We start from the raw sequence: 24,002 nt of genomic DNA on the forward strand, positions 1-24,002 counted from the left end.
GCGGAATTTTCCTCCCAGGATAAAATGGCTTCACAACCAGAATGTAGTGGTACCTTAAACTTTCTGGTTTTCTTCGAACTCACTCAACGGAAGATGATCACACAGAGTTTTTAGAAGCAAGAGAATATTATTCTTATGCAGAAATTTTTCATACTAAACCTGTGAAAAAAATGCAGGTTTATATAGCCATAAAGTGCCCCTTTCGAAAGGTTGCAATGGTTTATCCGGAAAGGTGTATCGTTTGAAAGAGTCATGTCTGCTCATTCGAAATATTATGTCTTTTTTTTGAATAGACACAACTATTCAAACAGTCACTCATTGTTCAAAATAATGTGTCTTTTCCTCAAAGGGTTGTGTCCCTCCATTTTTCGCTCACACCAATTGAACCTAACATAACTAGTATAACAATGCAAAGGAACTTTATGTATGTATTAGCATGAGTAAAAGATGCACAATAACCCTTCGAAATCTTGTTCACATTATTTTATGTGGGTATTTGGATGGACTAATTTTAAGTTAAAAATAGTTTTTAAGCTATTTTTAATTTTTTTCAAGTGTTTGGCACTTTAAAACTTGCTTAAAAAAAGCTAAAATTTGCTTTTTATAAGCTACTTTTTAAAGCACCTCATTGGATACTTATTTTTTTGGGCTTACAAGTCATTATGTTTTAACCCACTAAAAGATATTTTTATCCCTTAAATTTTTTAATTTTTTTAATTTTTTTTAAAAAGAGGAACTTGTGTGAGTACTTGTTATCAGTTTTTCTTAGCATAAGAAAACATCATGACAAAATAGCTTTTTTTTCGTTTGGTTTTAATTTATCACTTTTTGACATGATACACTCATTAAAAAAATAATTATTATATGATTATTTTACCTTACTATCTCTATTAATTGATGGTTAGGACCCGTTTGATTATAAATTTTTTAAGTAATTTTTTGAAAAAAATTTGACAGATAATGTTTGGCCGTATAATTTGTATTATTTGGTAACTATTTTTGGTAAATAATTCAAATTGTTAAATACTAAAAAAAAAAATAGTATTTGAACCAAATTTCATTTTTTGGAAACGTTTACAAGTGAAATATGTTTCCTAAATACTATGACCAAACACATGGTGAAACTAAGGGTAAAATAATTTTTTTTAAAAGAATTTTTCTTAACATATCAAAATGATAAGTAAAAATACAACAACAGTCCCAGTGTATTCCCACAAAGTGAGGTTTGTGGAGGGTAAGATGTACACAGTCCATACCACTGTCTTCGCAGAAGGAGAGAGGCTGCTTCCGATAGACCTTCAGCTCAAGATAGAGAATAGTACACCAAGGCCGTAATGAAAAAAAATAATAAGTAAAAATAAAAATAAAAATTTGATTAGGAAAATAATGAGAAGTAAAAGAGAACTAAAGAGAGTGGTTTTGCTTAGAACCCATAGGTAGTAATGAACACATAAATATTTAGAATATTTGTTTCTTTAACCCATTGTAGGTCTTGCATATGCTGACTAATATTTGAAAAAGTAATTTTTTTAAGTTAGTTTGTATGCTTTTTGTATGAAAATGCATTACATACAAGGGTAAGACCACAGATCATTTCTCTCAAATTTCACTTGTTTTTTTAATATGTTATTATTATTGCATTACCATAAAACTTTTATTTAGAAGAAATCTGAGAGAATTCATCTGTGGTTATTTCACTTAGTGGGTGTTTGAATAGGCTTATTTTTAAGTTAAAAATTATTAATGATATTTATAATGCTTAATGCTTGTATTAATTGAATATTTCACTTTTTGTATTTATGGCAAACTTAACTCTAAATATATTAGTACTTGTTTTGTGTGAAACTTCTAATTTATGAAATATGATTTTTTATATATTATTCTCCTTCTTTAATATATTCCTTTAAATTTGGACGATTATTATTGTGCAACATATTAATTTCTCTAATAAAAAGATAACTCACCAACCAAAATATATGAAGAATATTCATTGAAGATATACAATTTCACGGACGATTAGTGAATGATCCTTCTATATTTCGTGATGCAACATTTGTATTCATCAATGTTTTAATAGTGATAGTCATTACTCAATCAACGAGTAATATATTTTCTAATTAAGAGTCTTTTTTATCAAACAAATAGTATCTTTTGTGACCAACTATTTATCTATTAATGTAATTATAATGATTAGTAACATATATATTTTGCTTGATGATTTAAACTATTTTAACAAAAAAAAAAGGTTTTTTAGCACACAAATTAATGGTCATTCAAGAAAATATTTTATATATATATATATATATATATATATATATAAATTATAATTTGAATTATTTTAGAAATAAAAATTCATAATAATCAACTCTACATATTATTAACTGTTTTAAGGATATTTAAGACATTTTGACCAAAAAAAGAGTGTTTAAAAGTACTTGTTGACCAAACATATCAATAATTTTTTTAATTTTCAACACTTTTATCCAAATACGTAACTATTTATTTTTAAAATAAGTTCAGCACTTTCAAAAACACTTTTAAAAATTTTTTTAAAAGCCATTTTTTTCGATCTATCCAAACAGGCCCTATATAATAATTGTGCAGGATGTTGCGCGTGTGCATGTCAAGGATGACTTTTGGGTAAAGCCCTTAAAGCCTTGGCTTTAGGACCCTCATTACTGTGTGTACATCAGTAAACATTTTTTAAGAAAAAATTATAAAGTAATTTGAATGCTTTTTTATAATTAAAAGAAAATGCTTAACAAATTAACTGAAAAGATAGGCCTTAAATCAGCAAGTAACGTGTGAAATAAATGCCCAATCTATTTCTAGTTTATTGAATAAAAATTTTAAAAATTACACAAATACACAACTTATGTTTTCAATATTACGAAAAATTTCAACTCCCTAAACATATTATAAAAATCCAACATATACACAAAATTTTATGTATATGTCGGCTATGTTATGTATATTAATAGGGAGAGAGAGTAAAATAATTAAAAAAATGGAAGAGAGTGTAATCACTTCCAAAAGGATTGGTATTTATGTTATTTATACATAAAAATTTGCTATTTTTATGTTTTGTTGGGCACCAAGTATTGCAAGAAGCACATTATAGTACCAAATATTATTCTCAAATGAATTTATCAACTTATCGCATCAAGTATTATTATTTTAAATTTTAAGTATTATTTTCATCTAAAAGTTAGTTGTTTGTTTAGATGTTTTACTATGTAATGCATACTTTCTTTCTAAAAATTTATTAGAAAATAAAATACGTCAACTAGAAAATATGTACTTTGGTTGTTCACAACTCAAAAAAGCCGAAAAGATATTGAATCTATGATACAATCTTAAAGGAGCTTATGATAAAGTTAGTGAAACATCTGATACTTCAATACAAAAAGTAGACTTCGAATGAAAATATAATATGGTGAAATCTTTTCCTTTTCTTTTTTTTTGTTAATAACAAAATAAATTAAGATCCGTCATTAAAATTTGGTTTTAGGCTTCTGACGGTATTGAACCGCCTCTGAGGTGTGTGTGTATACATATAATACAAGTAAGTTTTAACACATCAGGCCAAGTATTACATAAGAAATAATCTCAATAAAATAGTGATAACTAATATAAATACATCATATTCTTATACATCTTATCAGACGATGCTTGCGCATATAATTTCTTCGTCCACGTGGTCATGCATCCCATTTGATATAATATTATTTATTGTATTATATAAGTCATGGTGACAGCCGGCAGGTATATTATTTTTCAACTTAGAAAAGTACATTAATGTTTTAAAAAAAACGAAAAAATATTTTTAAAATAATTGAAGAAAAAATTAGCCAAACAAATATTCTATGCAGAAAAATTTGCATGGCCAAACTTCAAATTGAAAAGTTATTTGGTACCCACTATAATTTTTTAATAATTGCTGTTTGATTTCAGATTCCACATGGCTACATTGCTTGTACACAATGTCCACCACTAAATTCTACATGATTAACCATAAAAATAATATAAAAATTACCATTATAATAAAATTTTACTATAGAAAGATTATGATAAACATATATGGCTATATAAAATAATGATATATAGAACAAAGATATAATTTAGTAGTCAATCAAGTGCATACAAATATCAAATCTAAGAATTTACATTCTAATTAATATGGAAAGAAATATTTGATGTTTTATTCTCGTACTAGAAGTGCAAGGCCTGTGTGAGCATGGGCCCAGAAATAAAACATGTAGATTGTAATTTTTAAGTTTTAGAATTTATGTTGGAGTAGGAAGTTTGAGCAGTAGAATGTTTTTATTGGTACGATAAAATATAGTTCTGTAAATTTTTATCAAACTTTTCTTTTGTATATATTCCTTTCATTGAAACGTAGGAGTCCTTTGTTATAGTGTATAAATTTTCTTTTTGAATAGAATATATTAGTAATATTTGTATTAGTAATGCTTCTATTAGTAAATGTTGGTATTATTTATGTTAACATTAGTTCTTATACATTGTTTAACGTGCTGCATTAAAATTTACCTTTTCAATTTTGATATATTTAAATAAAATTTTTTTTTTTTTTTAAGAATTGCATATACATTTTAATATTCATTCGAGATCTAGCACGGGTTCAATATATTAATTTTTATCTCAATTTATGTGACACAAATAGATTTAGATAATCAATCATACTTTTAATAGGTATATAGATAATTTAATTTGTTAACTATGGTAATTTAGAATATTTTCTTATGTAATTTTTAAATAATATGTATTATTTTTCTTGTCCAAACTTTTGTGGCATTGATAATCAATTATATTTTTAAAATAATTTCAGTTTTTAATTATTGTGATTTATAATACTTTTCTTCTATTCTAATTTCAGTGATACTAATATAATTTCAAGAGTCGACCAAATATTTTATATCTTTTAAATCTTTTAAGTTGTTAATTATTGTGATTTCTAGTATTTTTCATGTAATTTTTTTTAAATATATAACATATTAAATTGTTTTTAGATATTTTAAGTTGTTAACTATTGTAATTTATAATACTTTTATATAATTTTTTTTAATAATATATGCTACTCTCCTTGTTCAGATTTTTGTGTCGACGATAGCCGATTATATTTTTTAAATAATTTAATTTTTTTATCATTGTAATTTATAATATTTTTTCTATTTCAACTTATGTGGAACAATGCTTAAATGACCATAATAATTAATTAGGGGTGATATAGTAAAATAAAATTATTATTATTTATTATTTTTATTATGTATATGTGTTGATTCAAGAAGAATTTGGAAACATTTAGAAATGTGTTGAATGTTACAAATGTTAATAATCCATTTGGTGCTTCTTGATTTCTCTACATTTATCTCTTATGTGTTTTTACTCTTTTGTCCTTTAAATATGTGACTCTTCTTGTCCAATTTTTTGTGGCATTGATAGTCAATTATATTTTAAAATTAATTTAAGTTTATAATTGTTGTGACTTATAATACTTTTCTTCTATTCCAATTTCAGTGACACTAATATAATTTCAAGAGTCGACCAAATATTTTATATCTTTTAAATCTTTTAAGTTGTTAATTATTGTGATTAAATTATTTTTTTTCTATTTCAACTTATGTGGCACAATGCTTAAATGACCATAATAATTAATTAGGGGTGATATAGTAAAATTATGGTTAAAGAAGACATGTCACAAATGTCTATTTTTATTGTTTACTTAAATATTATTAATTTTTTAATGTATAAATAACTTATAATAATTAATTGAGAGCAGTATAATAATTAATTAGGAGTGATATGGCATAATTATGGTTGAAGCAGACATGTCATAAATATCTATTTTATTTTTAATCAAATATTATTAATTTTTAATATATAAATAACTTATAATAATTAATTAGGTGTGATATAATAATTAATTAGAGGTAATATAGTACAATTACGGTTGAAGCAGACATGTCATAAATATTTATTTGATTTTTTAATAAAATATTATTAATTTTTAATATATAAATAATTTATAATAATTAATTATGTGTGGGCCCCATCATATTCAATAGGAGTAGCATAAATGGCAAAGTGATAATTTATTGGAATGACATGAGTTGTAATTAATTCAAAATGGAAGGACTTTTCTTATAGTTGTTGATAAGGTCCAAACATTAAAACACAAAATACAATTTTCCTAAGCAAACTAATCTTGCAAAGTATTTTATAGACCTTAGTATCCTAAAACTTTGTTTTAATACCCATAAGCTAACATGTCAAAACCATCATTTCTAATATATAGAAAAGAAAAGTTATACGAGTAAAATACATTTTATATATTAAGTTTTTAAAAAATAAAATATTAAAACTTTTGGTTTGAGTTTGAGGTGATTAAAACAACTACAATTCAACAAGTAATTAATGTTCAAAGTTTTAATTAAAAAATTCATTAACTTGTAGGAATAGTATGCTTAATCCAATACGGATAATATGATTTGCATATATAAAAATAAATAATTATTATTATTACTTAGTAACAAATTATGTTTAACCTTATATAAGTAAAATCTTGTTAGGTATTTTTCTTTAATTTCTTTTTGTTGGTATATATTGACTTGGCACAAATCTTAAAAAAATATTTATTAAAAATTTATTTTATTAAATTAGCTTTATTAATTATACATTAAAAATTTAAATTAGGCAAACTTGTATTTCATGTAACAAATAAGGAAGAAAGCAAATTATATATTTGATATGAAATGTAAATAAAGAATAAAATTTATTAAATTATATTTATCAATTATTACAATAAATAATATCAATAATATTTTTTTTTCAAAAAAATTATAATTATATTTTGGTTAAGTGAGTTTAATAAGTTAAATAGGTTTAGTATTTAAAAAAAAACACGTGTTAATGACATGACATGCCAATTAAGAGAGGAGAAGAATTTTGAGTTGTATAATATTTTTTGAGGAAAAGAGTGATAGTTGAGTAATATTATTATCTTAAATAAAATATAAATAATATTTGACAAAAATTTCTTAAACTTGGATGTCTCTTTAGGAAATTCAGCACCCAAAAATGAAATACAATAATTAATAAAATGAGTTGGGAATCACAATATATCACGAAACTAAAATACTTGACAATCCTTTTTTCATTATTCGTCCAAGTTTGGCTAGAAAGAGTTTTTCAATATTTGTTCTAACGGAACTAAGATGTAATATATATGTTAAGGTTTATTAAAATTAAATTTTAATTTTCTATTGAAGGAAAATAAAAGTAGTACCAGAATTAATTTATTTTTCCTTAAATCAAAATGAAAACTTTTTCATATTAGACAAACCTATTTCTTGGAGGAAAGATTTTGGACATTTATAAATAGGAAGAACCTTCTCATACAATATCCCCAATGTAGTCTTTTGAAAAGTCTAGTTTACGAGGAGATTTTATCTCTCATTAGTTTTATATTTTTTTTTAATATTAAGGTTTAATGGTTTTTAATATTGAGTTTTATATGTAGGCTAATTGACCAAATAATATAATAATATTAAGTTTTAGTATTATTTTATGTGTTTTCTGAGCTGTCATCACAATGATTTGCAACTAATTAGCTTCCGCATGACGCCCTCTCAATTTCGAACCCAGCAATATAGTCGTCAATAAAATAAGTTACGAATCATGCGATATATAGTCAGATCTCAACAAAACAAAATCACTAAATAATTTTTTTTGTCAATCAAAGTTTTAATAAAAAGAGTTACTCGGCAGAAGCGGAGCCATCTTTCATCCAGGGCGCTCGTCTGAACTTTCTTCGATGAAAAATTATATTATTTTTATGCAGTCAAAAATAATCTTTATGTATATATAATACATATTGAATTCTCTTTGATTAAGTCGTATGTTGACTTTTTTAATTCGTTAATAAAAGTTCTGACTCCACTACTGTTACTCGATATATAAAAGTTATCACTCATCAAATATATATTTAAGTCTTGACAAAATAAATTACTATGATATTTTATATTGATAGAAGATAAAAATTATTCGATATCTATATTAACAAACACTAATAAATATCTATAAACTTAATTAAAATATATGCTACTTCCAAAATCTTGAAATCATATGTGTGATTGATAATAAAAAATTTGAAACTTTGCGTACGCGAAATGCCACCCTTTTCTCAAAATCAAGAAAGCAAAGCGAAAAAGCCAACATAGCTAGTAGCTTCAAACTTCAAAGTCCTCTTGGACAAAATTTCCAAAAAAAATGTTGTGTTATATACAAAATTATTGAACATAACTTGTTGTGAATGTTGTGTTATATACAAAAAATGTTGTGTTATATACAAAAATGTTGTGATAAAAACATTCAAAATTAACTAGTTTATAATGTGAACATAATTTTTTTTCTATTATAGTCAAATTGTGGCCAAAAATACTTTTCCTATAGTTATTTAATACGTGTTATTGATAAAAGGTATAAATATATATCTCGTGAATTTAAACGAGACACGTGTAAGTTGATTTGAATATTATATTTATAAATAAAGTACTTTCTCCGTCTCAAATTATCTATCCCAAAATATCTAATTTGATTTTTCATTTTATTTGTCCTTTTTTATTAATCAAGAAGAGATTTTTTTTTTTTCATGTTTTATCCTTTGTATTAATTATTTTTTCCTCAAATTAAAATGTAAACATTATTTAATAGGCACTATGATAAACTAGTCATATTATTAATTATTTTTTTAATCAATATGCCATCTTAATTTGAGACAAGTAATTAAGGACGGAGGGAGTATCTTTTTGTTTTTAATTAATAAAGTTAGCTGATACCTTTATTGTTAGGAAATAATAGATATTGCGTGAATTTAATTGAAGTGTGTGTAAGTTAGCTCAAATATCACGATTTTATTACAAAAATGTAATCTTTTTTTTTTCTAACTTTGATGGACGAAGATATTTGATGACTGTTATTGGTGAGAGGTGGTAAATATTTATAGATTCAATTAAGACCCACCTAAACTTATTCGAATACTATAATTATATATATATATATGTTTATTTATTTATTTATTTTTGATGGATAAGTTATGTGATGCATATTGCTGGTAATAACGTGATAGATATATTTGATTTACACAATATATAAGTTAATTTGAATACTATAATTATAGTAAAAATATATTTTTTTTGATGAATAAAGTTATGTGATGCATATTATTGATGAAAGGTGATAAATATCAGGTGACGTTAGATAATCAGTACATCATAGTCATACAAAAAAATGCAACCTTTTTTGTTTTCTTTCAATTTGTACATACATATGACACTTGTGTGTATGTTACAAAAATCAGTAAACCATAATTACCATTATTGTGATGATTTATATGATTTGATTGTGACCCTTTTGAAATCTTGACTTTGTTACCTTGGATTTGTAATATTTGTAAAAAGAAACAAACAAATCTTTTTGTTTTCTCAGATTTACAGTTTTTTTTTTTTTAAATAAAAATAGGCTGTTTTGGTGGACACGTAAATCAAGAAAGGAGTGCTTTAAGGATTTTTTGGTTTATCTCAACTACCCCTTTCTTACCCTTTTGTACAGACCCTTTAATTTGCTGTTCTTGTTTTTTTTTTTTTTTTTGGTTTGGTTTTGATGATGAAGCTTATCAAGAAGACCCAATTCTTGGTTGGTTTTGTGCAGAATGGGATAAAGTAATCTGGATTTTTGGTACAAAATATCATCTTGGTTTTGATTTTCTTGGTTAGTTATGCTCTCTTTCCCTTTAGATTTTGGTATTTATTTTTTTGAAGTTTGTGTTTTGTAGGGTGCTAAATAATTTTTGTGCTTTTCTTGTTTATGAGAGTTGTTGTGAGCTCATAAAGATTGGACCTTTATGTCATAAAACTGGTATTAATTCTAGGTTTTTTTCTTTCCCTTTAGATATTGGGACTTCTGCTGTGGTATTTTTTCTTGGTTTAAAGTTTATGTTTATGGGGTGTTGATAATCTTTGTGGTTTGGAAGTTTGAAGGTTTTTGCTTTTCCTTTATGGTGTAGCATATATTGAATTCTAGGAAGACCCAATTATTGGTTGTGTTTTTTTAGAATGGGATGACGTAATCTGGATTTTTTGGTACAGAATATCATCTTGGTTAGTTTTGCTCCCTTTATATTTTGGTATTTATTTGCTTTTTTTTTTTGAAGTTTGTGGTTTGTAGGGTGCTAAATAATTTTTGTGCTTTTCTTTTTTGTGAGAGTTGTTATGAGCTCATAAAAATTGGACCTTTGTTGTTATGAGCTCATAAAGATTGGATTTTTGTGTCATATAATTGGTTTGAATTCTAGTTTTTTTCCCTTTCCGTTAGGTTTTGATTGCTTTTTACAGAATGGGATGAAGTAATCTGGATTTTTGGTAAAAAATATCATCTTAGTTTTGATTTTCTTGGTTAGTTTTGCTCTCTTTCCCTTAAGATTTTGGTATCTATTTGTTTTTTTTTTTTGAAGTTTGTGTTTTGTATGGTGCTAAATAATTTTTGTGCTTTTCTTGTTTATGAGAGTTGTTATGAGCTCATAAAAATTGGACCTTTGTTGTTATGAGCTCATAAAGATTGGATTTTTGTGTCATAAAATTGGTTAGGATTTTAGGTTTTTTCCTTTCCCTTAGGTTGTGGGATGAAATAATCTGGATTTTTGGTAAAATATCTCATCTTGGTTAGGTTTATTCTCTTTCTCCTTAGATTTTGGTAATCTCTTTTATTGTTTTTGAAGCTTGTGATTGTGGGGTGCTGATAATTTTGTGTTTTGCTTGTGTCTGACCTCATAAAGATTAGACCTTTGTGTCATAAAATTGGTTTGAATTCTGTTTTTTATTTCTCTTTCCCGTAGATTTTGGTACTTTTGCTGTGGTATTTTTTCTTGGTTTGAAGTTTATGTTTGTGGGGTGCTGATAGTTTTTTTTGTGCTTTTCTTGTTCCTGAGAGTTGTTATGAGCTCAAAAGATTGTACCTTTTTGTCATAAAATTGGTTTGAATTTTAGATTTTTGAAGCTTGTGTTTGTAGGTGCAGATGTTTTTTGTGCTTTTTTTGTTTTCGAGTGTTGTTGTAAGCTCATAAACACTGGACATTTGTGTCATAAAATTGATTTGAATTCTATGTTTTTTTCTTCCCTTTGGTTTTGGTTGCTTTTTTGTTGAAGGGGATGAAGTAATCTGGCTTTTTGGTACAAAATTTCATCTTGGTTTTGATTTTTTTGGTTAGTTTTTCTCTCTTTCTTTAGATTTTGGTAGTTTTTTTCATCGTCTCTTGAAGCTTGTGTTTGTGAGGTGCTGATAATTTTTGTGCTTTTCTTGTTTCTGTGGGTTGCTATGAGCCTTAAAGATTGGACCTTTGTGTCATAAATTGGTTTGGATTCTAGGGTTTTGAAGCTGATAATTTTTTTTGCTCTCTTGTTTGTTGTTATGAGCTTATAAAGATTGGACCTTTGAGTCATAAAATTGATTTGAATTCTAGTTTTTTTTTCCTCTCACTTAGATTTTGGGACTTTTTCCCTGGTACTTTTTCTTGGTTTGAAGTTTATGTTTGGTGCTGATAATCTTTGTGGTTTGGAGGTTTGAAGGTTTTTACTGTTCCTTCATGGTGTAGCATATGGTGAATTCTAGGAAGACCTAATTATTGTTTAAGTTTTTTCAGAATGGGATGAAGTAATTAGGCTTTTTGGTACAAAATATAATCTTGGTTAGTTTTGCTATCTTTTCCTTTAGATTTTGGTAATTATTACTTTTTTGTTGAAGCTTGTGTTTTGTAGGGTGTTGATAAGTTTTGTGTTTTTCTTGTTTCTGATGTTGTTATGAGCTCATAAAGTTTGGATCTTTGCGTCATAAAATTGATTTGAATTCCAGCTTTTTGAAGCTGGTGTTTGTAGGTGCAAGATGGTTTTTGTGCTTTTCCTGTTATTTGTAGGTGCAGAGGGTTCTTGTTGAGTTGTAGTAGTTCTTGTTGTTTTAGGCATTTCGTTCGCTTCTCGTGTAGGTACTTTTCTAGTTTGATTGTGGAAATAAGTGAGGTACCTTATTTGCTATGCTGTCTATGCATTTTCCTTTGAGGCATAGAAGTGCTTGTTGTTGTAGGCATTTCATTCGCTGCTTGTGTAAGAAAATTCTTTAGTAGATCTTTATCGGTACTTTTCTTGTTTGATATTGGAAATAAGTCAGATGCCTTATTTGGTATGCTGATTGCTGACTATGCTTCTTCCTTTGAGGTGGTATTTTGCTGGATGTTTATGATAACCTTGTCAGCAGGGGAAACTCTCTATGCACACTTAACTCTAGAAATTTTGCTTTTGAAGAACTTGGATTTATTCATCTCGGAGAGTCAGTTTGGTTAACCAAGGTATCTTGCATGAGCACTAAAGCATTTGATGGCTCTGGCTGGTAGAATATTAAGAAATGTGTCTGCAGACAATTTTAATTACATGCAATGTCAGCTAGAAAATGCATCTACAAGAACCTGTGACATTGAACTAAATGTAGGCATATTTGGTGTGCAACGTGATATCATAAGTTTAGCCATCTGTTTTGATATCTCTCACAGAGCATACCTAGTTCTCATTTGTAAGTTTAGTGTTGATAGCAAACAAAATCGCTAAGCCTTGTGCTTAGCATGTGCATTTGCACTGGCTTGGTTGATGGCATTACCTGGCAATCATCTCGAGCTTGTGATTATGTTCTATCTTCGATGTTTATCACATTTGATGTGCTTCCTGTCTCGTTCATTTTGCTTTATACTATCCTTCAACAAAGTTAGTTTTTGAAACAACTTTTGAGCATATCGCTCTCACTTTCCTAAGGAAGAGTGGAGCTGCATGCAAATTTTTAAGGAGTTTATTGAAATTGAAAAGGAATCACAATAGCAAGTATTGATACTTCTTTTTGAAAAGGTAAGGTATTTACTAAGTCATCGTACTTATCACTTTCTATTTTAAGATTGTAATGATTCTTAAGGCAGCTAAATTGGAGCTCTCTGCCAAAAAAGTAGCTGTAAGTGTCGTTTTTCTTAGCCCTAGAATTACTTTCTTTTCTTTTGAGAATTTCCAGAATAGGACTATTTTACCATAGAGAAACCTTACTTCACTCTTCAATAACTTCTTTCTCCCTCGCCCCATAATGGTCGTCACTTTTTACTTTAAGCAAAGTTTTCACTTATGACTATTTAAATGTGTTCTTTTGTACATTGATACCGGAAATAATGCAACTTGGTGCTTTTCATTAAATATTTAGATGTCTAAAATTTTTTCAAAATGAGCTATCACTGCACTTATGGAGAATTGCTCAGATGCCCCCCTCGATAAAAGGCACCAAGACATCCACTTTTATTCTCAAGGAAGTTCTAAATGGATCTTGAAAAAAAGTACTTCTATTTCTTTACTTGTCTCTACCTTTTGATCCAATTGTAGTCAAATTATGATCATTACATGGTAGTGATGGATAGTTCTCTAGCCAACATACATCTTTTAGCCTAAGCTATAGTTTCCTGACGTGTTTCCATCTTTCTATCAAATTTTTACCCTGTAGCTATGGTTTGTTAAATCCATTCTCCATCCATGTGTCTTTGACTTCAAATTGGTAAATCCAAAGTGCCACATAAAAGCACAATACTTGGTTTTTGAAAACCCGTTGCCACTGTGTTTCTGCATTCTTTTTTCAATAGTTAGTGTCCAGAAAAACTATATATAACATAGTCGAAATGAGACCGTGATATTCTTTTCATTTGCTGTGGATTTTAAGGAATATTAATCGGGAAGTGGCATTGATTTTAAGCTTCAAAATAATGATGAACACAAGTCTAGGTAATGAAGTGCACATGGCTCTTTCAAGATACTTTGAGAAACAATTATCTGATCTAGCTCTTAGTAAGAAACTTCAGGTACAAGTTTAGATAGGTTTATAAGCTTTGTGAAACATCATATGCGTTTGTAATGGATGAAATGAAGGCTTGTCTCTGGTGTTCTATGTTATAAGAATGTGTCATTGGGACTTAAGGTAAGTTCTATGGAGTGGTTGTTAGACCGACTATTTTGTACGGGGTTGAGTGTTGGTAATTCAAGACTTCGTGTTGGTCAATCAAGAACTCACACTTTCAAAAGATGAAGGTAGTAGAAATGAGGATGCTTGGATGGATTCATGGGCATAAGAGACAAGATTAGGAACAAAGATATATGAGGCAACGTGGGAGTAGCCTCCGAGGTGGACAAGATGCGGAAGTGATGATGAGGTGGTTCAGGCATGTGAAGAGGAGGGACGTAGATTCCCCAGAGATGAGGTGTGAGAGGTTGATAGTGATAGGCTTGAGGAGAGTTAGAATTAGACCGAGGAAGACTTGGGGTTTAGTGATTAGACAGGACATGACTCAACTTCAGCTCACTGAAGATATGACCTTATATAGGAGATCGTGGAAGTCGAGGATTAGGGTAGATGGTTGGTAGGTAGTCGAACATTTTGTTTCTGCCCAGTGATAAAGCAGGGTTCTAGTCTGGTTTACCCTTACTATTATCATAATGCTAGCATGATATTATTCTTCAGTTTTGTGTCTTTTACTTCTGTTATCTTTAATAGCTGTATTGTCAGTGCCTTACTTTCTTCAATATTTTCCTTGAAGCTTTTTACTTCTTCCAAACTGTGTTCTGATAACGATTTCTTGACCTGAAGGTTTATAGGAAACAACCTCTCTACCACACAAAGGTAGGGATAAGGTCTCCGTACACCTCACTAGATCCCACTTTTGGGACTATACCGGGTATGTTGTGGAAAGTTATAAAAAAGCTTTTTAAGTTATGATCTTTTCCATTTCAGACAGCATGATACACTTGAAATCTTAGTTGAAGATTTTTTTCCTTCGGCTCTTGGGTTACGAAATTGGACAAATTTTTATGATGAAGGGAGTAGTTTTATTGAACTTATCCCAAAAGAGTAAAGATTTTCTCGAATATGTTGTTCAATCCATGCCGTGATACTCAGCTGCAGATGAGGTGTTATTCTGGATTAGATATCACTTTGTTTTCCAATATACTCGTCCTCTTTGTAAATAATCTTCTGTTTTAAAGTATACTAGCAATAACATCCTATATATGAAGTAGGAGTACGGTAGATCCATCTTTCAAATGTCACCTCGATGGATTTCTCTGTCTCCATCTAAATAATGCTTATAAAGGAATTTAAATCCTGGATTAGATATATAGCACTTTGGTTTCCAGTACAAACGCTCTTTTCCAATTTTTGGTTGTGAACTACACTTTTCTGGATGATTTATTCTGAGAGAAGCATAGCGTCGCATTATTTGCTCTGCAAAGACTTTGTTGATATCTAAAGAGAAGTTACAGATGTGCAACTATTATTTATATCTTAATTTTTACTTCTTGAAATTGCCAAAGGACCAATTGCAATTGCTTTCCGTGATTAGATGCGTTGGTTCAATAAAAAAATTTGGTCAGTGAATTAAATCTTTGTTCATATTTTCTTAAAGGATAATAATATTTTGATCTGAAACAAGTATCTTATATTCTTATTACAACAATTATTTGAAACAAGACCTAGTTATTGAAAGACGATACATTAAATAGATTTCTGTTCTAGACATGTTTGCAACTTGCTAATCTCGAATGCTGACAATCGGAAAGTTCATAGATTAGTTATCTCATCATTTATAATAGGCACGCTAACTGGTTTGGTTAAACTTCTCTTCTGCTGTTCTCCTTTTCCTTCCCCAATTCTCTTGTTAGTTTTGCTTGCAAAATAAATATTTTTTAAAATTTCACTCTGGTTAGCCATCGAAGACTTAACGAATTAATTTCCATATAAGTGATTGGTGTTAGATTGCCGGCACTAAATGGCATTAAAATAGACTGCTCCAACTAGTGGCGGCACAAACTTCCTTTCTGCCGATTCAGTTTATGAGTTCATTTCTTTGCTGTTCTATTCGGATAGATGAATATCTTTCTAATTTATGTCCGTGCTTCTTTCGGTGGCAGGATCAGGGCCGTCAAGAGAGCTAGGAGATCAGATTGGAGGAGGATATATATTGTTATCAACGTATAGGAGTTTATATAGGTAGCATGGCTCCCGGAGGCAGCAATTACCAAGATATTGGTGATCCCCGAAGTGCATATGCTGATTATGGTATTGCACCAGAAAGTGCTGAATTCACGAACTCCCCTTTTAGAAAATCTGCAGCTGTTATCGGTGGGAAGCATGGAGCGGGATCTAATAGTGCTGTTCATGAGCTACTTGAATGCCCTGTTTGTATGAATCCAATGTACCCGCCAATTCATCAGGTAGGTTCTAATGTCGCTTAAATTGGAATGGCAGCTTTGCAATGAGAGTGCTTTGGATCTCTTGAAGATGACTGATAAGGATTGGATAAAAATGCTACCATTTCTTCACAAGTAGTCATCGTTTTTCTAAATGATTATGGAGCACCAGATTGTTTATAGTTCCAATCTCTAAAGAATTTATTGGGTAGTGAATGGTTTGATTTCTAAGAAAAAGTAATACTGATACACTATCATACATAAGTTAGATGCTATCATCTCTCCTATGAATGGGAGTTAATGTCCAGCTTCTGTAATAGTCATTATGCATTTTTTCTAGACAAATGACTACATAAATGGTACTAATGAGTCTTTAAATTCACGTTCCACATCTTAATAAAGTTGCAGCATAATATAATGAATTTGAACTATTATAGGGATAAAATGTGTGTTAGTCTGTTCACTAGAGATGAAATAGTTTTCTCCAGTCTCCCCATTCTTTAGTAAAAAAGTTTGCAATTTGCTAGACAGCTAGTAGAGTGCCTTGACCTACGAAGAAATAAGTTTCAGCCATCCCATTTTTTGGTTTCCTAATGTTAAATCCCTCTGTTGCACACTCCGAATATCCAGTGCCAGGCATTCAGGGTTGTTAAGGGTCTCGCATTGGTTGAGGGAATGGGTTGTTGTCTCCGTTTATGGTATAGGAAAATCCTCACCGTATGAGTTAGCTTGAATTAAGCCATCTCTGATCCACTTCTTTTTATGTATTAAAGCAGGAAGGTGTCTTGGTTCCAAGTCTCATCAACATTATCAAAAGGAATTTTCATGTGCTTTGCTGAAGAAAAAAAATAAACCTACATGTGAGGGGTTTGTTGGTATTAAAGATGAAACTTTTCCTGTGTCCAATCTTATCAACATTGTCAAAGGAATTTCCATGTGCTTTGCAAAGAAAAGAGTCAAACCTGCACATCCAAAAAAAAGTTACTTAAAGTGAACCTTCTCTAATAGTTTAAGCTTTTAAATAGGATCCGACTTTACGTGTATTTGAGTTCTCCTTTTTCTTAAAGAGCACAAGTTACTCGTTGAAGGACCACACTCCTTGATATCTTTAACTGGGGCTTCAGTATCTTGACCGAAGCAATTAGCCGGTTTTATTTTCTTTGTGCTCATACTTGTGTAGATTCTAAGCCGGGGGTCTATCGGAAACAACCTCTCTACTTCACCTATGGTAGTGATATGGACTCCGTACACTCTACCATCCCTAAACCCCACTAGGTGGGAATACACTGGGTATGTTGTTGTTGTTGTTGTGCTCATACTTGAGTAAGTCGGCATGATGTTAATTAAGCTGTGGGAAAGATGCTAATTAAGTTACTAATTATGTAAACTGGTAGCTGTTTATATTTGTAAGAATAGCCGGAGGAGGAAAAAACGTTTTCATTTGAGGAACGAGGTCAAGTATAGCAGCTTTCAAGTTATTTGGGCGTGGTGTAAAAGGGTTTCCCATCTTTATTCCTTGGAGTTTGAATTCTCCTTTCTTCCCTTCAAGTGAGGTGTATGAGGGATAAAATGATGGTTAAAGTCTATGTGTCCAATCATTTATTGACAGTAAGAGAGAGCGCCTTCCTAAAGGATAAATGCTAATGTTATGGACAGTCAACTCTACAAGCTGTATTAGAGAAAATAACAACGATAAGAGAGCACCTGCTTTCCTACAATATAAGCATATTTATGGACTCTACTATATACCCAATGCACCTCTTACTTCTATGGCCTGTGTAAAGGAATTAACACAATGGAGGCGGTAAAAAATATAATTTTATTGAATTCTTCCTCTTCTTAGGTAGTGTGTGATAGTTTGGATAAACCAAATTGGAATGTTAGACCCTCAACGGTTGGCATTCAGAGTGTTTGTGTGGCCCATTTAAAAGAAAAAGATGTTGATTCACCAATGTTCTTTAAAAAGAAAAAAGAGTATCATTAATGCCTTTCAAAAGAAGAAGCTGGCCGTCTCAGCTTATGTTTCCTTTTTCTTCGTCCTCCTCTTTTTTTAAGCTTGTGATCTTATTCTTCAAGTCATTAGATGCATTTCTTGAGCTGTTACCGAGTTTTTTGACCTTTTTCTTGAAAGTGTCCAAATGGCCACACGTTATGCGTGAAGTGCAAGTCAAAAGTACATGTATGTCCAATTTGCCGCCATGAGCTTGGAAACATAAGATGTCTAGCACTGGAGAAAATTGCTGAGTCGCTAGAATTACCATGCCGATACCAAATTTATGGCTGTCAAGATATTTTCACTTATCATACAAGGTTGCGACATGAACAGAGCTGCAGATTTCGACCATACAATTGTCCATATGCAGGATCTGAATGCGCTGTTACTGGTGATATTCAGTACCTCGTTGCACACCTAAAAGATGATCACAAGGTTGATATGCATGATGGGTGTACCTTCAATCATCGTTATGTCAAGTCTAATCCTCAAGAAGTTGAGAATGCTACATGGATGTTGACAGTTAGTTTTCTCTCTCTCTCTCTCTCTCTCTCTACCTTTTCACTATGTTGCATATATGGTTTTTTATTTTTCATTATACAGTTGCACAGCTCTGAAACAGCCTCTCACCCCATAAAGTCAGGGCCTGTAGGGATACGGCTGCGTATATTTTATCCTCTCCAGATTCTACTTGTGGGATTACACTGGGTTTGTTGATGTTGTTTATGTAATGTGTAAAAGTTTCACATCGTCATAAATGGAAATAATGTAATATATATTGACTGTTTAAACAGAGATTACACTCAGTAATAAAAATCCTTATACAGAGATTACAGTCAGTAATAAACATCCTTACTTCCAGATCTGAAAATTTCCATTTAAAATGCCTATGATAATACCTATCTGAAAAAGGAATGTCTATCATGAGAGTTGACAGGGTTAGTTGGATAGTTCGTTTCTTTTGTACAGATGTGTGACTGGCGTCATCCCTCAAGTAGTAGTTGTTTGAGGGTCTCAATCTCCAAACCAACATATAACCATGGGATGTGTATACCATTATTATGTTTTATGTGGGAAGCTCTAAGAACTACAGTATTTTTTTACCAGGTAACAACGACAACAACATACCCAGTAAAATCCACAAGTGAGGACTGGGGAGGGTAAAGTGTACGCAGACCCTACCAGTACCTCGGGGAGGTAGAGAGGCTGTTTCTGGAAGACCCTCGGCTCCTTTTTTTACTAGGTAAAGGGAAATAATTTTATTAATGTTTGTGGGAGCCTCGTATACAAGCCAATATATCAAAAAATAGAACCTACAACATAATATGGTTCTCAACAAAAGAGGTTCAATCCTCTCTCTATACACGTAGGGACCTCAAAAGTACACTAAAACGAAACTAGAGACAAAAAACTACTTTGCGATCTAAAAAAGCTTGCTCCACTCCTTCAAAAGCCCTCCTAATTCTCTTTTTCCAACTAACCTACATGATTGCCAAGGGTACTCTGTGTGCCCTTGGGCTTTTCTTCCCTCCCGTATGAGTCCAACTTTGCACAGGCTCCTTCACTGTGCCTGGGCAGCACCCCTTGCTTCCCAAACAAGTTAAGGGACACCCTTCATAGCCTATTACCTACTCTACAATGCAATAGTAGACATGCTCACCCCCACTCTTGCATATAAAGCAGCAGCTGCAATAGGTAATCCTCCTCCTCCTCGGATTTTCCGCTGTTTACACCCCTTGCCGCCAACCATACAAAGAAACACACCTTTCTTGAAACTCAAGAAATCCAAATGGAGTTGTGATGGAAGGAATATTCCTCTCACAAGCAAACTCTTATAAAAAGAGCTGACAGTAACCAAGAAGGTACTGGCAGTACCGTCTGCAAAAGAGTACAACGAACAAAGGGGAACTACAATGACTCCATTCATCTATAATATCATGGAGTCCCAAAAAAAAGAAGTTCCAAGTTCTCCATCCTGTGTACCTTGCTCCAGAAAAACAAGCTGCTATACATTTAGATATACCTACAGAAACACACTTATCTTTTCTTCAAAACATCTCTTGTTTCTTTCCTGCCAAATATTCCACATGATGCACCAAGGGATAGTCCACCCAAACTGTTTCAGGCTGCTCCTAATGTTTTGTTCCCTCCAGCTTGACATTAGACTCTTGACATTCTTTGGCATCACCTGCTGCACCCCAAAAATGTATGAAGTCTAAACCTGGCAGGTTGAATCCCAGTTTTCAGCTTGATTTTGCAACAACCTTGTAGCAAATAATTTCCAAATTGTGTTTTCGCAAGGGGTTGTCATAGGACTGGGCTTCCAACTGTCTGCTTCTCCATATTTACTACTACTTCCGTTTCCATTTATTTGTCTTACTTTTACTTTCCTTTTTAATCTCTTTAAAAAAGAATGCCTCTTTTCCCTTTTGGTTACAAGTATATGACACATTTAAGACCACAAGATTAAATGACATTTTTGTATATTCTACATATCTTTAAGGTGTGTTTGGTATGGAGGAAAACATTTTCCGGAAGATGTTTTCTTATTTTCCCATGCTTGATTGAACAAAATTTTTGGAAAACATTTTTTCTAGGAAAACAAGTTCCTTAAACTGTGGAAAATGACTTCCTTAATGAAAGTGGGAAACAAGTTCTATAATTGACATTATGTATTTATGTATCCTCTCACCCACCCAACATTCCCCAACCCCTACCCTTTGACCACCCCCGAGGCCCCACCCCTCCCTCCTCTATAGTGTTTTGCTAGATTAGATATAAATGGTGTTGACATAGATATTTTTTGCTTATCAAATACTAGAAAATAAGTAAGAATTTTTTTTTTTTTTTTGATAATCGTGATGTTTGGGCCAGCTGGCACGCGCCTAGACTAATTGCATGGGATACCTGCCACCTTCCACCAGCAACAAGTACCAAGGCTTGAACAAATGGGATCAAATCACTCGTGTTTGTTTCAGTTGAAAATTGAACCTGAGACCTCATGGTGTTCAATCTAACTTCATTGAATTACTAGGCCACGCCCTTGGGTACAAGAAACCAACTTACATCTTCTAGGAAAGCATTTTTCCTGGAAAATATTTCCTTTACACCAAATACACCCTTAGTTTAAGACCACAATATTCACAGGCCTTTTTTTACTTTGTTAAATTTCATGTCAAGTTAAAGCCAGACAATCAAATTGAAGCCGATTGAGTAATAATCAATTCTTTCCAAGTTTCCTCCACATCTTCATTAGTCTCCATAATTTTACAATGATAACGTTGAACAGCCTTTCTTGGAAGGTGACCAAATCTCTATAAGATTCACATACACTTTTTAGATGACATTGAAAGAACTTTCCTTAGAAATCATTCTTAACTGTCCAAGAAGATCTGGACTAATGAGAGAAACAACGAACTCAAAGTTGGTGGCCTCCTGTTTGATGCTTCGAGGAAAAGGATGTATGCATTTTGACATTTTGTTACATCTATAACTGTAGTCTGTGAAAAAGGAGAGCAACTGATAGCTGTTTCTGTTACTTTCTTGTTCTCAAAGTTGGCGGTCTCCTATTAGATACTTTGAGGAAAAGGATGTATGCATTTCGACATTTTTTACATCTGTAACTTTAGGTTCTTTATTCATTGTCATGTTTGCATTTTAGCTACTGCAAGGTGTCTCATACTTTTAGTCGGGCTTTATCTTTTCTGGTTGAAATGAAGGCTGATAAGAGCATGATCAACTTTGTTGTTCACTTTCCAATTAATTTTCAGACTAGCATTTAATTATGATAAATGAGTGTCTTTACTGTTGATTTTCACGTTGTTCTAACTGGAGTGTGCTGCTTGAAAAGGTCATGGTGGTAATAATTCTTTTGCTGTTTTCTGGAACAGGTTTTCAACTGTTTTGGTCACCAATTCTGTCTGCATTTTGAAGCTTTCAACCTTGGTTTGGCACCAGTGTACATGGCATTCCTTCGCTTTATGGGCGATGATGATGATGCAAAGAGATTTAGTTATAGTCTTGAAGTAGGTGGATTTGGCAGAAAGGTAACGTGGCAAGGAGTTCCAAGGAGTATCCGTGATAGTCACAAAACTGTCCGAGATAGTTTAGACGGGCTGATTATTCAAAGGAGCATGGCACTCTTCTTCTCTGGCGGTGATAGGAAGGAGCTGAAGCTAAAGGTAGCTGGGCGTATTTGGCGAGAGCCATTGTAAACTAGATATATGCATCTTCTTTCATCGTGGGGATGCCCAGAAAGTATAGTTAGTTATCGCTAAAATTGGTTGGTGGCTTTATTTTTTTGTTCTTGTAAATGGTTATGGCAAAATCTGCGGATGGTTCTCTACAGTATCTGGTTTTTTGGATCGATCGTATGGATCGTAGTTTAGCTCAGCTGTGGATCATGTATCTAAAGTTGAGGCATTTAGGCTTTTCTGACCAGCCATGTGATAAACTATCTGGTTGTTAGTTTCTCATCTGTACTATCTCTTGAAGCCCCTAAAATTGTTTCTTTCTATTCAATAGTCATTTTCTACATGAAGGGGTAGCCGAGGGTCTTTCGGAAACATCCTCTTTATCTAGTCATAGGTTTGCATATACTCCACGCTCGAGCAAGGAACCCCTTGCATTAGCAGCTTGGGAACTTTTGACAAAGATTTTAGGAAGTCGCTAATCTTCTTGTGCGAGTGAAAATAGGAACTTCATTCTATTATAAGATTGACATATTGAGTGAAATTTTACGAGTAGCGTCGGGAGAGATTAAAGTGGACGGATGCTAGCACCCAAAAGTGTAGTCTAGCATTTAAAGCCTGTTTGACCATGAGTTTTTTTTTTTGGGAAAATTATTTCACGTTTGACATAAGAATTCCAAATATAATTCGTAATTGTATTTGAAAAAGTGAAAACAAATGAATTGCACTTCAACTTTTTGCACAAAAAGTCAAAAAAGAACTTCAACCAAACACAACTTTTTTTTCGAAAGACGTTCGAATTCGAACAAAAAGCGCCTAGACAATTTTTCTCATTTTATTAAGCTTGGCAATAAAGTCATCCATTACCTATTAATTTTATTCAAACATTATACTTGGAGTATCTAATAAGCATGCAAGTTAATTGGGGTTTTAAAAACAGTAAAAACTTAATGATACTCAAAGTTTATATCAATCTGATAGAATGCATCACGCGTCTTCATACACTCTTTATCACTTCAATATTTTCATATTACTAATATATAATTTAATAATGATAAATTAATATAATTAAATATCATATTGGATGTAGATAAATGTTTATTCTCTAGAGGTATAGTTATCATGTGGGACTCTGCCAATCGCAATATTCAGGAAATCACCATCTCTCCTCAAGCCATCCATACCATTGTCAAAGTTAGTAACCCTCCCTCTTCTCGACACTTTAGTGCCATTTATGCTAGTACCTCCTTTGAAGAAAGGAAGATTCTTTGGAGAAACCTCCAGGAATTTGCTAACTCTATTAAGATCAACCCTTTATGTCTCTGGATCATTGCAGGAGACTTTAATGAGGTGCTAAAATACTTTAAGAAATTCGAAGGTAATCTCATTAGCACCTCAAGATCTTCTGCCTTCTGAGATTGGATTAACATATGCAATCTCATTGACCTTGGGTTTAAAAGAAGTAAACATACCTGGTCAAACAAAAGATAT

At 31.4% G+C, this 24,002-nt stretch overlaps 1 protein-coding gene across 9 annotated transcripts; it reads left to right on the top strand.

The window, feature by feature from the left end:
• Positions 1 to 9,146: 9,146 nt before the first annotated feature.
• LOC107875201 (E3 ubiquitin-protein ligase SINAT2) lies at positions 9,147 to 22,853 on the top strand. Of its 9 annotated transcripts, none has more exons than XM_047396670.1 (6): positions 9,147 to 9,269; positions 9,730 to 9,789; positions 14,731 to 14,818; positions 16,050 to 16,352; positions 18,460 to 18,843; positions 22,212 to 22,853. In XM_047396670.1, the coding sequence occupies exons 4-6, from the start codon at positions 16,134 to 16,136 to the stop codon at positions 22,533 to 22,535; spliced, it is 927 nt and encodes a 308-aa protein (XP_047252626.1). In that variant the 5' UTR covers positions 9,147 to 9,269; positions 9,730 to 9,789; positions 14,731 to 14,818; positions 16,050 to 16,133; the 3' UTR covers positions 22,536 to 22,853. The 9 variants fall into 9 exon arrangements, with proteins under 9 accessions (XP_047252626.1, XP_047252640.1, XP_047252617.1 ...); XM_047396666.1 differs by lacking the exon at positions 9,147 to 9,269 and adding an exon at positions 9,347 to 9,592; XM_047396673.1 differs by lacking the exon at positions 9,147 to 9,269 and adding an exon at positions 9,570 to 9,624.
• The last annotated feature ends 1,149 nt before the right edge of the window (positions 22,854 to 24,002 follow it).

This window comes from Capsicum annuum, chromosome 1 (genome assembly GCF_002878395.1).
Source record: "Capsicum annuum cultivar UCD-10X-F1 chromosome 1, UCD10Xv1.1, whole genome shotgun sequence".
In the NCBI taxonomy this organism is placed as follows: Eukaryota; Viridiplantae; Streptophyta; class Magnoliopsida; order Solanales; family Solanaceae; genus Capsicum; species Capsicum annuum.